Below are 19,108 nucleotides of genomic sequence, written 5' to 3'. Positions count from 1 at the left end.
ATTAGTGAAAATAACCCTCTTTTAAAATAACTTAATTAAATAAGCACTTGGCCAAGTTTAAAACAAAACATTTTAAAACAAGTTTTTGGCTTTAGTGGTGATAAAAATTTCAACCTGGCTCTGATACCACTTTGTAACATTCTAGAAATTTCTTTCCTTTAAAATACATGTTTTGCCCTTTAAATATACGAAATAGGAAAATCTAAGACATTACCATAACCATGAAAACGGCTAAGGCAAATATCAAAGACACACACAGCGGAAGACTATCTTTAAAAACCATTTAAAACAAGTCAACTTAAAAAGTCAAACCAAACGAAAGTAAAATCAAACCAAGTCAAACAAAGTCAACCTACAACTTGGAACTATTGTAGGCCCTTAAAATCAAACAATGCTGAAAATCTTTGTTTTAGTCTCATGAGCAAAATAAAACAAATATTATTCAAAGCAAATAAAACAAATCATATTCCTATGAGAACTAAGCATGAATTGCTCTTCACTCAAGCCCATCATGAAAATGCTTCATCACCTGAAAAGCTTCTCTCTACTTGTCACCACTACCCGCCATTAGAAATGGGTCGTCGTAGGGCCAAGGTAAAGACAAGGTCAAACAAACATACAACACATAATCAGCAATGCAGAGTACATAAGCGTAATAAAACACACTAACATGCTTTCATCCTATCATCACACAACTTATCTTGTTGCACCTGTAAACAAGCATACAAGACATACCAAACGACCAACCAATAAATAAATGAATTGTTTATTTAATTGATTACGCATCGAATGGGTTTCCCACCAAAATCCCTGCCTCAAATAAATTGAGGTAAACTACATCGGGAGTTAACCGGGTAGGCAAATGTCACATGAAATGACTGGACGTCCTGCGCATAAAATAAATTAAAAAGAAAATACAGCGTCCTGTACTCCCAGTAGAAGTTATGGTCAAATATAAAGTCGCATAACTCCCCCCATATGTTCATACTCAAGGTATATATGTTCTAAGAGTTTTGGTGCGTAATCTCTTTCACTTTACGTTATTTACATATTATTAGACTTGGTGATGACTCTCAACCATAACACAATCAAAAGTTATACTTCTTTTAAGCAATCAAACATACCAATTTAATTCTTGAATAATTAGTGACCACATAATTTAATTATTGGACCCTTTTTAATCTACCTCGGCTTCAAAGACACCTCAAACGCATAATGCGCCACAAATCCTATCCCTTAGTGTTAGAAACACCTTAAGTGCACAAAGGCACCGCAATATATTTTATTTCTGTGTACTAAGACACTTAAATAGCTCAATTCCCATGTTTAAAGCATCCATAAAAATTATATGAACCATAATAAAATTCCCTTTTCATATTCCAAACCAAATTAAACCTTTAGTTTAATTAAACATGCTCTCTATCATGCCAATAATAAAATTGTGGTTCATAATTAACATGCCAACATAATTAATTCCAACCACCAATTCATCATAGATAATTCGTACAACACAAATCATTTACCAACATCAATCCAATCAACAAATTTCAACCAACACCTATCATGATACTACTTGGAATTAATTAAACAGATCCTAGCATGCCTCTACATATTCAAGTAATTACCAAGTATGCAAACGTACCTTGAATATGATCTCAAAATCGCCACGACCAAATAAAATCACTCACTTGGAAGTCTCCTACAAACCAAAATTAAAAAGAAGTATTAATACCTCTTCCACAGAAATTTCCAGCAATATATACACTCTTTAAATCACTCAAAACCCTCTAAAACAAGCTAAAATTTAATTTAAAACCCTTACTTTTATTCCCAATTAATGGGTAATTAAAAATCCTTTCAAGAAACATAATTATAGCTTATATATAAAAATTTCAGCTTTATTAAATCATTTAAAATTGTTGTAATTGTGTTTTAAAACACTAATTTCAATGGTTTTAACCAACTACAATCAAATTCCATCAATAAACATTAATTTAGAAACCTAGCGTTTTCAATTAGGGGCTTTTTAATTAAAAACCAAATCTGAAAATTTATATACAAAATACTTATTATCAAACATCATAAAATCATCACAAAACCCAAAAACAATAATTATATTAAGGGTAGATTTAATTAAAAACAAAAAGAATAAAAAAAAAATTCGAACACCACCGGCGCACAACCACTAAGGCCAGCTGTTGCCGCGCCCGCCTGGTGGCTGCTGTTGCCGGCGAGTATTGGTGGTGGTTGCTGCCGGTCGGTGGGTAGCCGTGGTGGTGGTCGGTGGTGGTGGTGTGTGTGTGGGTGGTGATTGAAGCAAAAATAAAATAAAATAAAGGGGAAGGGGAAAAATTAAGGGGAAAAGAAAATAAGAGGAGAGAGAGAGTTTACCTTTGGCTGCACTCCACCTTAGGCATATGATGGGTATTTATACCCTCTCTTAATAACCCTCCTACTTAAAATTCATTTACTACCCTTAATGATCCATTTCCTAGTCAAACTAGTATTTTGACTTTCTTTAAAAGCTCATTGACATTAAAATTTCCTTTTATAAAATAATTTGCCCCAATATTTCCAATCATGAAATAAAATATTTTCAAGATTATTAAATAATTAAAAATAAAATTTTAATTAAAATAATTCTTTTTAAATTCATGAAAAAACCATAAATAATTCATTTCGAATTATTTAAATACTTTAAGAAATACTTATTTAAATTAAAATGCGTATAAAAATACGGGATATTACAACCTTAGCTTGTTACTACGTATAATTTCATATTCGTCCAAATAAATGTCTTTATATTTTATGTTATAAGCATGTCAGTCATATTATAAATTTTCTCCCAAAACACCCATAGAAATTACCAAACTTAATTGTTGCCTATAAAATAGGAAACAAATTTTGATTCTTACCATAATTTGTTAGATAAGATAAGTGTCCCACCTAACTTTGTATATTGATTGCACTATAAAGCTAAATAACTAAAATCACTAGTTAATCATAAAAGCAAAAATTAAATAGATATCTTCATGCATATTGACTTGGTTTAGGGTTTTGGGGTAATTTATCTTTTATGTAATTCAACCAAGAAAAACTAGCCGTTATTATTTATTTTACTTTTTTTTCAAAAAGAAAATACAAGCCATGTAGTTTAGTATAAATCTATATTAATTTAGAGTAACACTCTTTTTTACTTATATATAACACCATCAATTAATGTTTAATTATTGTTTTCAACTTTCAAATCCAAATTAAATATAATATGTCTACAAATTTCAATATATCAAACAACATTGATTGGAAGAAATTTTGGTCAGAGAAATTTTTTGATGACTCACATTGATCTATATCAAGATTACTTCTCTACTAATCCTATATACCAAGAGCACTTATTCCGTAGAAGGTTTCGGATGAGGAGAGAATTGTTTAACCGTATTGTGGATCGGAGGCCCTTGAAAATCAATCGAAATAGTTTACACAGAGATTTGATGCTACAAAAAGAATGGGATGGTCTCCCCTTCATAAATGCACAGCTGGTATTCACATTTTAGACTATGGAACCCCCGCTGATGTTGATGAATGCATTAAAATTGGTGAAAGTACTATAATAATATATTGTTTATTTAAATTTTGGCATGCAGTAATCGAGGTATTTGGAGATGTTTACATGAGAAGCGGCTTACAAATGAAGATGTGCAGTGGTGGCTTAAAATGCATGAGGAGTGTCATGGTTTTCCCCCTGGAATGCTTGGTAGTCTTAATTCCATGCATTGGGCATTGAAAAATTGCCCATCCCAACTGTGTGGAAAGGTTGTATACTCGAGGTGATTATGGGTAACCAGAATTATGCTTAAAGCAGTTGCCTTAGTGGATCTTTGGATATGGACGCGTATGTTGGTGTTGCGGGATTAAATAATGAGCTTAATGTTTTGAGTAGATCAAATTTATTCCAAGAGACGTTGCAAGGACAATTAGCTCTAGAGGTTCATTTTACCATCAAAGAAACAATGTACAACATGGGGTATTATCTTATACATGATATATATCCCGAGTTGGCAACATTTGTTAAGACATTCTCACATCCCCAAGACCCTAAGAGGTTGTTATTTGTTCATTATCCTCCTATATACTAAAAAAAATTGTTCATTCTCATATCCATAAGACCTTTGAGGATGCTATATGTTTATTTCCCTCTTCTACACTATAAAAATTTGTTCATTCTCACATCCCCAAGACCCTAAGAAGCTGCTATTTTGTAACACCCTAGAAATTTCTTTCCTTTAATATACCCATTTTGCCCTTTTAAAGTACGGAATAGGAAAACTTGAGACATTACCGCCACCGTGAAAAATGGCTAAGGCAAATATCAAAGACTCACACGCAGCGGAAGACTATCTTTAAAACCATTTATAACAAATCAACTTGAAAAAGTCAAACCAAACGAAAGTAAAAGTCAAACTAAGTCAACCTACAACTTGGAACCGTTGTAGGCCCTTAAAACCCAATCAATATTTAAAATCTTTGCGTTAGTCTCATGATCATAATAAAATAAATAATATTCAAAGAAAATAAAACACATCATATTCCTATGAGAACTAAGCATGATTCGCTCTTCACTCATGCCCTTCATGAATATGCTTCATCACCTGAAAAGCTCCTCTCTACTTGTCCCCACTACTCACCATTAGAAAGGGGTCGTCGTAGGGCCAAGGTAAAGACAAGGCCAAACAAACATACAAACACACAATCAGCAAAGCTGAGTACATAAGCGTAATAATACACACTAACATGCTTTCATCCTAACAACACACAACTTACCGTCTTGCCCCTGTTTACAAGCACACAAAACATTCAACACCTAACTAGACCAATACCAATGGTCATTTAATTTTGATTACGCATCGAACGGGTTTCCCCCTTACCTGCCCCAATAAAGGGTTACTAACACGGGAGCTAACCGTGCCAGTATACAGTTCCTATAAAAAGGAAAATACAGCATCCTGTATTCCCAGTAGAAGTTATGGTCAAATATAAAGTCGCATAACTCCCCCCCATATGTTCATACTCAAGGTATATACGTTCCAAGAGTTTTGGTGCGTAATCTCTTTCACTTTACGTTATTTACATATTAATAGACTCGGTGATGACTCTCAAACCACAACACAATCAAACATTATAATTCATTCAAGCAATCAAACATACCAATTTAATTCTTGAATAATTAGTGACCACATAAATTGAATGTTGAATCCTTTTTAATCTACCTCGGTGTCCAAGACACATTAAACGCATAATGCGCCGGAAATCCTATCCCTCGATGTTAGAAACACCTTAAGTGCACTTAGGCACCAAAAATATAATTTAATCCTCGTGTACATAGACACTTAAATAGCTCCTTCCTCATGCTTATAGCATCAATAATATTATATGAACCATAATAAAATTCCTTTTCAATATTCCAAACCAAATTAAACACTTAGTTTAATTTAACATGCCCTCTATCATGCCAATAATAAAAATATGGTTCAAAACCAACATGCCAACATAATTAATTCCAATCAACAATTCACTTTAAATAATTTATATTTCACAAATCAATCACCAAATCAATCCACTCAACAAATTCCACCAATACCTTTTATGATACTACTTGGAATTAACTAATCAAAGCCTAGCATACTTCTACATATTCAAATAATTACTAAGTACGCAAACGTACCTTGAATATGCTCTCAAAATCACCACGACTAAATAAAATCATTCACTTGAAAGTCTCCTACAAACCACAATTACAAAGAAGTATTAATACCTCTTCCACACAAATTTCCAGCAATATACACTCTTTAAATCACTCATAAACCCTCTAAAATAATCTGAAATTTTATTTAAAACCCTTACTTTTATTTCCAATTAATGGGTAATTAAAAATCCTTTCAAGAAATATAATTATAGCTTATATATAAAAATTCCAGCTTAATTAAAACTCAAAAAATTGCTGTAATTTAATTTAAAAACATTAATTTCAATAGTTTTAATCAACCACAATCAAATTCCCTCAATAAACATTAATTTAGAAACCTAGGGTTTTCAATTTAAGGCTTTTTAAATTCTAAATTAAATCTTAAAATTTATATAAAAAATACTTATTATTAAACACCATAAAATCATCACAATACCTAAAAACAATAATTAGATTTAGGTAGATTTAATTAAAAATCAAAAGAAGTTTTTATTTTATTTTATATATAAATATATATATATATATATATATATATATATATGTATATATATATATATATATATATAACACACAAGGGAGAAAAGGGGGGTGGTTGGCGCCACCACCCACGGCTGCTGCTGTTGTTGACTCTGTGCTGGCGGCGGCGGTCGGCTATGGTGGTGGTGGCAGCCGGCCACCGTGCGGTGGTGTGTAGTGGTGGCCGCCGGGCAGTGGTGGCGTGTGGTGGCCGGCCGGCGTGTGTGGTGATTAAAATAAAATAAAATAAATAAAGGGGAAGGGGAAAAATTAAGGGAAAAAGAAAATAAGAGGAGTGAGAGAGTTTACCTTTTGGTGCACTCCACCTTAGGCATATGATGGGTATTTATACCCCCTCTCAATATCCCTCCAACTTAAAATTCCTTCACTACCCTTAATGATCCATATCCTTATCAAACTAGTATTTTGACTTTCCTTAAATACCATTGACTTTACAATTATCTTCTTATAAAATAATATGCCCCAATATTTTTAAAATCATCAAATAAAATATTTTCAAGATCATATAATAATTAAGAATACACTTTTTAATTAAAATATTCTTTTTAAATTAGTGAAAAACCCTAAATAATTCATTTCGAATTATTTAAATACTTTAAGAAATACTTATTTAAATCAAAATACGTATAAAAATACAGGGTATTACATATTTGTTCACTACCCACAAATTAACTACCCTTAACTTTGTTCAACAATTACTGTACATATTTTTTTTTAAAAAAAAAGCATATTTGCACATTTTAAAATTATTTTTAAATCAAAAATACCTGAAAATATAAAGAACATGATGTAAAATTTATTATTAAAAATAAAGAAATTAAATTGTAGTTTTTATATAATCGAAATTAGAAAAAGTAATAGATTTTACTTTTAATATCTTGAGCTCTTTAAAATCCTCCTCCTCAAGCAACTGTATCATATTCATCTTTTATAAATTATACAATTATTTTGTGTACCCTCTCTAATTGTAATTATTAATTGCTCTATATTCAATATATATAACTTTCTATGTCCATTGTCCGAGATTTACCATGCATGCATCAAATAGAAGTGCTTCTAAATTTGCAAATTGTTAGGTGTCGCGTAATTTTATATAATGTAATTGCTTGAATAATTTGTTGACTACTTTATAATTTTTTATTTTCATTATGTTTATTTTTTTTTAATTTAATTTGTCATTTTTTTTGTTCAAGAAAAGCAAAGGGTTAGTGGTGACTAAGTTTTTCTTTTTTTCTTTTTTGGAAAGGTCCAAATTTTTTTTTTTGATAGCGTTAGTTTTTAATAACATCAAAGGGAATATTATAAATTTACACATTATAACCTCAAATATAGATGTATTTTATAAAAATTTGCTCATACAATTTTCTAACAAAATGGTTGGAACTTATTAAGAATTTCAATTCAAACATCTAATATACGTATAGCATCCGCTTCTCCCCATAGTTTATTATCACAATACTTTCTAAAATATGTCATCGGTGGTTATATAGTTATGAATTGGGCTTATAATTGGACTTTTTATTTGATCACATATTTGTTAAATTCCAATTTCTTTGTAAATGTTGTATGACTTTTCATTAATGAATTAATTTTAATTAACACAAAAATTGTTATTAATGTCTTTTATAGGGGCTTTATTATTGTAAAATCAGAAGAAAGTAAAATTATAAAATTATGAGTAAAATAATAATGTCTTATATGTACATGCGTAGCATGTGCCTCTTAGCTTGTTTAAGTTTGTTAAATTGAGAAAAATATGAGCATAATTTCTTATAACCAACTGTAAGTACTAAATCAAATTAAAATACTTCATTAAATTTACCAATAATTTCATTACAAGATTAAAAGCTATTTGTTTCACTTCAAAGTACGGAGTATAAAGTAAAAGTTTAAACTCCATCCCAAAATCAATTCTTCATATTAGTTTAACTACCCAAAAAAAAACAAAAAAAAAATAAAAAAAAAATGTATTTAAGCCATCTTCTTCCACTTTCTTCTCATTCAATATTTCAATTGCAACCTGATTATATTCACTTTAATATTTTGAACTAAGTTTCCATAAAAATACTTGTCTACACATAAAGAAAACAAGTTATATGTCAAACAAAACAACACATTTTCCTAAATTAGATACCTAAGTCTTATCATATTCAACATGTATGCACTTACATATTTTTTCTTAATTAAGGCCACAATCCTAATTCTTTTTTTGTCCCCATGTAAGCCTCCATATGGCTCATCATTGCAATACCTAGGGTTCTTCAGAGTGCAATCTGAACCGCACCAAATAGCAAATCAAACAAAATTTTGGTGGTTTGGTGCGGTTCGGTTTCCAATATGACAAAACTGCTATTAGTGGTTTAGGTGCGGATTTCAAAAAAAAAAATTAGACCAAACCACACTGTATTTTAGACCACAAATCGCCAAACCGCAAACCATCAAACCGATTTAATATATATTTTTATAAATAAAATATAAATGATTTTTTAAATATGATGTAATCTTTGACTATTAGTTAATTAAGGGTTAAAAATAAAAGTTTTGATATTTGACCATTAATAAATTTATAATCACAAAATAGAACGAAGTATAAATATTTTTTAAAAAAGAATGCAGTCTAAACCGCACCAAACCACAAATCAAACAAAATTTTGGTGGTCTGGTGCGGTTCAGTTTCCAATATGACAAAACTGCTATTAGTGGTTAAGGTGCGATTTCAAAAAAAAAATTAGACCAAACCACACTGTGTTTTAGACCATAAATCGCCAAACCGCAAACCATCAAACCGATTTAATATATATTTTTATAAATAATATAAATGATTTTTTAAATATGATGTAATTTTTGACTATTAGTTAATTAAGGGTTAAAAATAAAAGTATTAATATTTGACCATTAATAAATTTATAATCACAAAATGACACGATAAATATTTTTAAAAAAAGATTTCATAAAAAATGTGGTTAAACCGCAAACCGCACTGCACCAAAACGTATGTACATTGCGGCGTGGTTGGTTATAAATGCGGTTTGGTCCAGTTGGACAGAATTGCAAACCGCAATTTTGGGATCTAAATCGCACCAAATCGGACTGCAAACAACCCTAGCAATAGCGCAATATTTGTGATCATCTAGAGACTTCCAAAGCAATTCCAATAATAAAAATGTCTTTTCTCATGTACTAAAGATTCATTTAATAAACTAAATGTTCATGTTATCAGGCCTGGTCACCAGGGTGCAGCATATAATCATTGCCTCTATATATTAGAGTGATTAGACACTATTGGTCTAGAGAATCAGTCTTGAGTGAATAATACTTTATTAACTTTGGAGGGCCGTTTGCTTCGCTCTAGATAAACAGAATGGAATTAAGAAAGAGATTGGGAGGGAAAGGAAACTGACACCTTTTGATGTAATGTGTTGTTTGGGTGTATGTTAGTCACTCTTCAACCTTCCTCTTTTCAACTAACTCTCATTTTGATGGAACACCATCACCCCTTCCCACCACCGCCACTTTCGTCATCCCTTTGCGGGGGTGGGGTGGGAGGGGGGGTTTGGAAATCAAAGTAGAAGAAAGTTGGGTAATGAAAGGAGTAAATGGAATAGTTGAATTGGACAAACAAAACAATTAGGAATTATGGTAACTGATTGTCTTTCCCTTTCTTGATAGTTGATGAGGAATTCCTAATACATTACTATTAGATACAAGTAAATATATAACAATGAAAATTTTGTAAATAATGACATTTTGAGAGTACTATTGTGAGGTAATATAGTACTACTAAACAATCTCAGCAGTACTATACATGATTCCCATGGTATAAAAGACACTCTTAGTAGTACGTAAAAAAACATGTCAGTAGTACTATTAGGACTTCCAGTAGTATAAAAGGTTGTTATGCAATTTTACTTATGTTTAACGATGATATACTAGGACTTCCTTGTAGAAGTTGTAGTTGATATCCCAAACTAACAAAAGTTGGGTAATCAAATGGGTAAAGCCGTAAAGGTCATTTGATGGCGATACTCTTAACTAACTCTTCTTAACTGCTACAAGATCTTAATCTTAAATCTTAACCTTCTAACTCACTAAGGTGTATAAAAAAGGAAAAATTAACAAAAATAACTCGAACTATTGACCATCTTCTCATTTTAATCCAAACTACTCTTTAACTTAAAATAAACCAAACTATAGGAGATAGTTGCTCATATTAATTTAAGTAAGTAAGAAACCTGCTGAACAAGTTAAATTATATGCGTGGGGCCCACTTTTAACTTTTTTAATTGCATTTATTTCTCTCTCCTATTACCACCCAAACTATAGTGGAGTACCATTTGTTCCTTTTCTCGGTTTCCTCCATTGAAGTGCCTTCATCAAATATCAATTTCACATTTATGACCTTTCATCTTCAAATTTTGTCATCAAATTTCATAAATTTTCATTTTTTTCTCTCCTTGATGTCCAATTATGTATTTCCTTGCTTCTAATATTCCATTAAAATTTCAATTGCAGTTCATGTTATTGGAGCTCAGTGGCGAAATACATAATTTGGTATACAATGAGCTTATTAGAAGCGAGACAAAACGAGACGAGACGAACATTGGTTTGTGGACATGGTAAGTTAATGCAATTTTCGATATTTATCGTATTTCAAATTTTCAAATAATATGAAAATGCAATTGGGGATGAAAAATTTTCACTCGCAATTCCTAATTACATGACAATTTGTTAAATTGTGTTGCTAAATTAAGATAAATTGCATTGCCTTCTTTTTTTTTTTTTTTTTTTTTTTGAAAGGAGGAACAAAGTGCCTTACACCAAATTAACTTCTATTGAATATGTAGTAAGCAAATATGACCCAAGAGAAAATCAGCGGAAACATGGTTTAATTTTGAAAGGAGGAACCAAAAAAAAAATGAAATTTTGATGGTGACTAGAGGAAGATGAAATAGAAGTAGAAGATGGTGATTTATGGAGAATAAGTAAATGGTTCCATAATAAACGGTGAAGGAGGAGTAAATGCAATTAAAAAAAAAAAATGGGCCCCACACGTTTAACCTGTTTAGCCGGTTGCTTACTTGCTTAAACTAAAATAGGCAACTACCCCCTATAATTTGGTTTATTGTAAGTTAAAGAGTAGTTTGGATTAAAATGAGAAAATGGTTCGAATTATTTTGGTAAATTTTCCCACAAAGAACATAACGGTCTGGATTATTATAAGACATACGAGCTAATGAACATGCATCAATGAATCATGCATGGTTATGGAGCAGCACTCCAAAAATACCAAAAAAAAAAAAAAAAAAAAAAAACATAACTTAATACTGGGTCAAAAATACCAATTAATTTAGGAAATTAGTCTTCTCTTTCTTCCTTTGATCATCCAACAACTTTCTCTCTCCTCAACATCACCGCTAATTTACCTACATTTTTTGTTAATTTCATCGCTATTCTGGTGCGAAAATTCGATCATTTGATGATTTTCAATTTTAATATTTGTAAGAATTCATGATTTTTTTACCCTAATTTGATTTTTTTGTTGTTGTTAATTAATTGTGATTGATTACAACCTTTTTTCAGAAATAAAATTAAGGTTAAGGTCAGATTATGTGATTTTTGTATACGAATTTGAGGCGAAATGGGGACTTTTCCAAAACAGGTAAGAATGATTTTGATTTTGTTTTATCTAAGTTTTGATTTGTTTGATTCAGATTGTGTTGTTTTCTGGAATTGAAGATTTTTGTTTAGCTCATTTTGGACTATTTGTTCAATAATTTGTTGTGAACATAGTATTTTGATCATTTAATGGCGCTTCCCGTCAGATATTTTTGACCTTTAATTGAAAAGGAAATAAAGCTGGCTAGCTTAATTTGTGGAGTCTTAGGGTAGTATCGAACCTGTGTTTGAATCCCGTCTACATCGATGCCATTTTTGGTTTTCTATACAACTGGAAAAAAAGTATAGATTAAAGATATGTGCTTTCTATGATTGGCAGATATAATGTTGATAGTAGGTAATGTGCTGAATTGGGGGTTGCTCGTATTTATACGGCTCTGAATATTTGTAATTTATTTACAAACTAGACATTACCAGTAACATGAAAAAAGTTACTGGTTATGACAGATGAAGGGGTACATTCAATTGCATTTTTCTCACTGAATTGAGGGTACAATAGGGTAAAATTAGGTAATACAAGTATATAGTATTTCCTATAACCAGACAGCAAAATATGTACATTGGCAATGGTAATTGTTGGCGTTGCTAGGCTGCAAGGAAGTAACCCAACAGAATATGCATGCTGTAGTGGGAAAATAATTAAATAATGTTCAATATAAGTGGATAAAAAAATTATGTCAGTTCAAAAGTTATTAAAGGTTTCTTTCTGTAATACATAATTTCTTGCGCTATTACAGTCATTTGTTACACAAGACAGATTTTATGGTAAATCAGCAAGTGGTTCTATAACAATGACCTGCTCATATATGTATTTTTTAATTTTATTGTGCAGGCCGCAAGTATCAATTATGTGGTCGGATCGCTTGTTTGGGTGGAGGACAATGAGGAAGCATGGCTAGATGGAGAAGTAGTGGAAGTGAATGGTGAAGAACTTACAGTAAAGTGTACAACAGGGAACACTGTGAGTTTCTTTCTATCTGAATGTTTTTGAAATACTTGTACCATGCTTTTTGTCATTTAGAGGACCTAATAAGATAACAGAATTAATTGACCATGCTGGGGAATGTTAGTTAGGACAATCTGACTGGTTCTTTTGCTTATGAGTAGTAAATTTGATTAGAAAAATTGCAAGATTTTTATATAATAATGGAGTAAAGTGCTGATTATTCTTTCATTAGCTTGTCCTACTCTCCTACTCATGACTATCATAATTTTCTACAGCCCTAGCACTGCTGTAGGTCCAGATTTGGTGTAATTAGCATAAAATGCAATGTTATCTGTCTACGAGTTGATATGTGCTATATAGTATATACCAGTTACTTAACATTCTCGGCTGCAGTACTAGAGACAGACTTCTTCCAGCCGATCATGGGTTACAATTTCAACTTATGAAAGTTAAATGACTCATGGGAAGCAATTTAATAGCCGTCTTGAGGTTTCAGTGCCGTTACAATTTCCAACTTTTGGTGGATGCACTAGAGTATTCATGCCTAAACAGTCACCTCTTAGTCTTAAGGAGCTCTATCTAATATAAGTACTATGGGTATCACAAAGGAAGATCATCTATCTCTTTGCTATAGTGGATGATATTAAATGAAGAAATCTACAAAGGGAGGTAAAGGGAACCCTGAAAAGAATCAAATAACTAACATGAATAAGTCGTTGATGGTTCATACTCGTATTAGCTTGAAGGGTCAAACAAGTAAATGAACGAGTGGTTACTTATTTGACATTTTTCTTTCAAGCCAGAATTCTCCAATTTTATGTAAAGGGATTAGGAAAAAAATATTATTTATTGGATTCCAAGATGTACTATGATGCATTTATTTGAAAGCTGGGATCTGGTTGAAACTTAATAATTCTTCTATCTACCTTTGGTCCTTTTAAAGAATGATTTTGATAAAGTGCAGGTTTTTATTGTGTAACAAGCTTGTGTGGAGATATACATATTTGTTATATGTTGGTGTATTTCACTCTAGATATTCAAGGATCTTTCAATGAAGTCAAATACAATGACGACACTTTTACTCCTTTGGTCCCAAAATAAATGTTTCATCCTTTTGCACACGTTTATTGGAAGGTGAATAAATAAATAAGATAATGGATTTTGGTTGATTGAAAGTGGATATATAAAAATAATAATTTGTGGGGTTTATTGTGTTGATTAAAGATGAATAATGATATATATAAGTGAAATGTGAATTTTATTTAAGGATAAGGTTTTGGATGATATGAGCCCTTTGTTTTAGGGATAGGAGGAGTAATTTTGATCTAAAAGAATGTGATGGGTGCTTAGGGGAACCTAGGTCATTGAACCAATCAAAAAAATAATTCCTTTCTGCTCCCTCCTCAATACATAGTACCTGGTTAAGCAATGGGTTGGTCTACAATGATCTTGGTATAATTTCAACGAATCAAAAGTGACGTTTCTAAAATCTATATGAGAAAGTCAATAATCGAAGGAGGACTAGGGGAAAGGGATACCTCTTAATGCACAAACTATTGATAGCAAGGTTGTGTATTACAAACCAGTTCCCATTTGGGCTAACGCAAATTTTCATGGCTCTTGGACATAGGTTTCTGCCCCAATATAACCACAAGTCTTGTTGTTGGTCTCATATCTGAGATATGGATTTCTTGAGAAAGAGAGGAAACTTTTCCTAGCTACGAAACCACCCAAGTTCCTCTCGGATCTTTCTCAAGTTTTCTAGGTTTTCCCTAGGTCTAGCGAAATCCCCTTCTCATGAGAGTGCTTTTCTTAGGTAAGTGTCCAAGACTAACAAGATAAATTAACCCATATTAAATGATCCTCGGATTTAGTCCACATCCAAGGGTCTTTCTACATCGTAGTCTTAATTCATAAATCCGGAATCATAGAAAACACCTATGGATCTAGCCAAATCATGCAAGAATATACTCAAAGTGCTAGAGGGGAAGAGGAACATACTTGCCATGACACTACTAGTGATCACCTGACCCCTAGTCCTAAGGGACTTTTCACAAATCATGTTGGTAACTGTAAGATATGAACTTTAGACAATGAAACACGTCATAAAAATATGAACAGTAACCAAATTTTGTAGCTGTAAGAGCTAAAATCTACGAACTACTAGCATTCAGACTAGTAGATTAAAAATAATTGAGTAATAACATGGAAATTAAAAGCTATTATAAATTGTTTTGAAGTGATGGAGAAACAACTAAACCAAAGCCTTACCAAAATTTCAATGTTGTTTTACAAAGAGGAGCAAGCTTCTTATAGAAAGGGAACAATTTCAAAAAAAAAAAAAAAAAAAAGAGGTGTAGCTGTCACTTTGTGCGCAGGGATGGAACAGCCATTCAGCTAGCCATTCCCCTGGCATGGCTTTGAAGGTCAGAGATGAGGAACATGTTGTTCTTCAATCTTGCATGGCTGTTCCTGGTCTTCAACAGGGTGGATGCATGGCTGTTCTTCATCTCATTGAAATATTGAAGTCCCTGAACAGGCTGTGGTTCTGAACGGAGAGGATGCATGGTCTTTTCCTTCCTTTTTTGTATTTTTTGGCTGAGCTGGTCTTTTAGCTTAGGTGATTTCCTTGGACTGAATTATGGCAGAGCTAGAAATGGTGAACTTTGCAACAATATAAGCTTCTCAAAGGGGTTTGATGATGATGATGATGAGATGATGATTGGCTCGGGGGCAAGCAAACATCCTTGGTTCTTTTTTTCTTTGAATTCTTAGGGAATTCTTCCCTGTTCCCTTTAGCTCTTTTTGTAAGGCAAGAAAGAAGAAAGCATGCAAATATGATCTAAAATGCATCTAATATGCTCTCTCTCACACACACACACACATGCCCACACACACATGCACGCGCACACATACATCTTCTATTCTATGTTTATTTAAGTATCATATGTTGAATACTTACATTACAACTATTGAATCTTGCTAATGCTCATAGAGTCCTCCTCATCTGACATTCCCTGGCATAGCATGTTGCATTGTTGCTAATTTTGTAAAATGTAATTGGTTCTGTTTTCTATATTCTTAACACTGGTGGACCTTTTGTTTCCCTAGTGGGTATCATTATGCCATTAATGATACATTTTCTTTGAAAAAATACAGGTTGTTGCTAATGCATCCAGGGTTCATCCAAAGGATCCCGAAGCACCTCCTTCTGGTGTAGATGATATGACCAAACTGGCTTATCTACATGAGCCAGGGGTTCTTAATAATCTGAAATGTCGTTATGATATCAATGAAATTTATGTAAGCGATAAGCAATTTTCCTTTCTTCTCTTTGCATATGTGCATACATATGTAACCACAATTTAAACTCTTAGTCTTGTGCAGTCATACTAATGAGTTAAATTTATTTGTGTATACCTGTCATAATTGTGCAAATATTTATCAGTGCTCTTTAGTCTTTAAATAATCTTTTATCACTATGTTGCTTGATATTGAGCATTAAGCTACCAGGATAGAGAATTTTGTGCTTTGAATTACTGTTTGTATTATGATCATCCTATCTGTTTCCGGAACATACAAGAAATGGGAAATATGCTAGCAATGACGCATTTCCTATTTTATTGTGTAATTATATCTTGTTACTCAATAGTAAAACTTTAGTATTCATCTTTTACAGATAAGTTTGATACTACTAAATTTCTTTCTAGACATACACAGGAAATATACTGATAGCTGTGAACCCTTTCCAAAGGCTACCTCACTTGTATGATAGTGCTATGAAAGAGAAGTATAGAGGAGCAGCTTTAGGTGAACTAAGCCCGCATCCCTTTGCAATTGCAGATTCTGCATACAGGTAATGTTGTTTTTTTTTTGTGGTCAATTTTGAAGCTGCCTTCTCATTTTTCCTGTGGACCTTGTTGTTAATTACATATGTTCATGACAGAATGATGTTACAGGAAGGAATAAGTCAGTCAATATTGGTTAGCGGGGAGAGTGGAGCTGGGAAAACAGAAAGTACTAAAAGTCTTATGCAATTTCTAGCATATATGGGAGGAAGAGCTAATGCTGAGGGACGTACTGTCGAGCAGCAAGTTCTAGAGGTATAAATGATTAAATAATTGCTTTTGGTACAATAAGCATATCATAACTTAGAATTGATTCAATCTATCACATAGCTTTCCAGAATTTGTAAGCAGATAGTCAACTCATAGCATTGTCTATTTCTGCTGTAAGAAGGGACTTAGGTACCATTTACAGTTAAGGAATTAGGGTCTCTATGATGGTTAATTGGATCATTTGTATAATCAACTTTTCTGTTTGGAAAGATATTGGTCATAGAACTTGTCATGGAAAAACGCTTTCTTTGCTACATATGTTGCATTTCCTAAGAAAGAACCTGGTGGCCTTACTTTTGATTGAGGGACTTTTTGAATTTGGTATATATCTAGCTTACATGGGGGTTGTGTTAAATTAATTTTTACTAAGGGGACAAGCAATCACTGAGATTCAAAGAACTAGGTTTTGGCTCAAGAACAGTGTAAAAAAAGCTAATACAAGTATGTAGCTAAGCATATGATACGGGGAAGGTAGTTCCTTTGATTTCTTGAGTGGTAAAGGCACTAGAATTTAAATTGATTAGTACATATGATCTTAGTATTGACAAGCATCATATGTCAACTTTGTTTATCTGGGTAGGGACATTTGGTCCTACAACACCAATATCTTTTTCATCTATTTTTATAACATATACTGTTATTTTTTTTCACCTCCTTTGTTATGCAGTCCAACCCAGTTCTGGAAGCATTTGGTAATGCTAAGACCGTGAGAAACAACAACTCAAGGTATTTATCTTGCTTTTCCATTAAAATATTCATTCCCATACTTTTGAATAAACCTTGTCTCCAATCATTCTCATTAAATTGAGTTTTGAACAATGTATAACTTGGCAGTCGTTTTGGCAAGTTTGTGGAGATACAATTTGATCAAAGGGGGAGGATTTCAGGAGCTGCTATCAGAACTTATCTACTAGAAAGATCTCGTGTTTGTCAGGTGTCTGATCCTGAAAGAAATTATCACTGCTTCTACATGCTGTGTGCTGCCCCAAAAGAGGTAATTAGTTAGTGAGTAGATGCTTCTTTATGTGTGGTGTTTGGATATGTTATTACATGTGGCTAGAATTATTGCTGGTTCAGATAAGAAAAGAAGTGTTGATGCTGATGTGCTGTACAAGAGAGAAGAAAATTTCTAAATGGCTTGTAGACTTTGCAGAAGAAAGATTGAGAACTGAATTATATTCTTGTGAATTTCTTCAGAAGATATGCATTAATTTATTTCTTAGCAAGTCTCAAAATTCAAACAAAAGCATGAGTTTTTATTTCACAGAACTGCCTCAAACATTTTTAAGTCTCAAAGTAAAAACTTTAGTAAGGATTTTATCCATATGTTGAAGCAAATAAAAATATATTACAGTTAGATCTTTCGTCCTTCACCATCTCATTTTCATAGATTCAGGGAATTTTTCAATAATCTTATCCATGGTTATTTGCTATAATGTAGGAAGAATATCTGAGATTGAGACCTTTGAGCCTTGATATCTGTCTACGCCCATCCTCAAACTCCTGTTACTGATCAGACTTTTTCTATGTCACTAGTTTGAGTAGTTTCCTTTGTTGCCTTGATGTATTATTTTTTAAAATCAAGGTAGTACTGGGTACCGTGTCAAAATTTGTTTTGATAACTCATTATTACTTTGCTCATTGGCTGTATAAAATTGAACTTTGTTTTATTGTCAGCAACAAGCTCAAAAAAGTTTGTATTACTTCCAGTTTTTTGTTTATATTATGTCCCTTAATGTCTTTCTAATGCATGCTATGTACTTGCAGCAAGCTTTCTGTTAACTTTGTTTCAAGTTCTATGAATCCATGTCAAATAATAATTTTTTTTTTTTTTTTTTTTTCATTTATGCTCACTTAGGTTGTCGAGAGGTTTAAGTTGGACAGTCCAAGAACTTTTCATTATCTCAATCAATCAAATTGCTACGAGGTTGATGTCATAGATGACGCAAAAGAGTATTTAACAACTAGAAGAGCCATGGATGTTGTTGGAATTAGTTCTCATGAGCAGGTAGTATGGACATAAAGAAATGTCTGAGATTCTTTTTAACATATCATGCTGGATAGATTTATAGATTCGTCTTCTTACCT

At 32.3% G+C, this 19,108-nt stretch overlaps 1 protein-coding gene across 8 annotated transcripts in view; it reads left to right on the top strand.

The window, feature by feature from the left end:
• Window positions 1-10,239: 10,239 nt before the first annotated feature.
• Window positions 10,240-19,108, top strand: part of LOC110692133 (myosin-6-like) — a 31,197-nt gene continuing 22,328 nt past the window's right edge. For 2 of the 8 annotated variants that reach the window (XM_021869127.1, XM_021869128.1), the window contains exons 1-9: window positions 10,963-11,778; window positions 11,861-11,939; window positions 12,789-12,917; window positions 16,062-16,205; window positions 16,613-16,758; window positions 16,849-17,005; window positions 17,688-17,746; window positions 17,855-18,014; window positions 18,879-19,028. In XM_021869127.1, the coding sequence (XP_021724819.1) occupies window positions 11,919-11,939; window positions 12,789-12,917; window positions 16,062-16,205; window positions 16,613-16,758; window positions 16,849-17,005; window positions 17,688-17,746; window positions 17,855-18,014; window positions 18,879-19,028 (966 nt within the window). In that variant the 5' untranslated portion in view covers window positions 10,963-11,778; window positions 11,861-11,918. Of the gene's footprint in view, window positions 10,897-10,961; window positions 11,779-11,860; window positions 11,940-12,788; window positions 12,918-16,061; window positions 16,206-16,612; window positions 16,759-16,848; window positions 17,006-17,687; window positions 17,747-17,854; window positions 18,015-18,878; window positions 19,029-19,108 lie in introns of those variants that run through there. The other 6 variants (XM_021869121.1, XM_021869130.1, XM_021869126.1 and 3 more) reach the window with 6 other exon arrangements.

This window comes from Chenopodium quinoa, unplaced genomic scaffold (assembly GCF_001683475.1).
Source record: "Chenopodium quinoa cultivar QQ74 unplaced genomic scaffold, ASM168347v1, whole genome shotgun sequence".
Classification (NCBI taxonomy): domain Eukaryota; kingdom Viridiplantae; phylum Streptophyta; class Magnoliopsida; order Caryophyllales; family Amaranthaceae; genus Chenopodium; species Chenopodium quinoa.
This window is presented reverse-complemented; position numbering and strand designations above follow the sequence as displayed.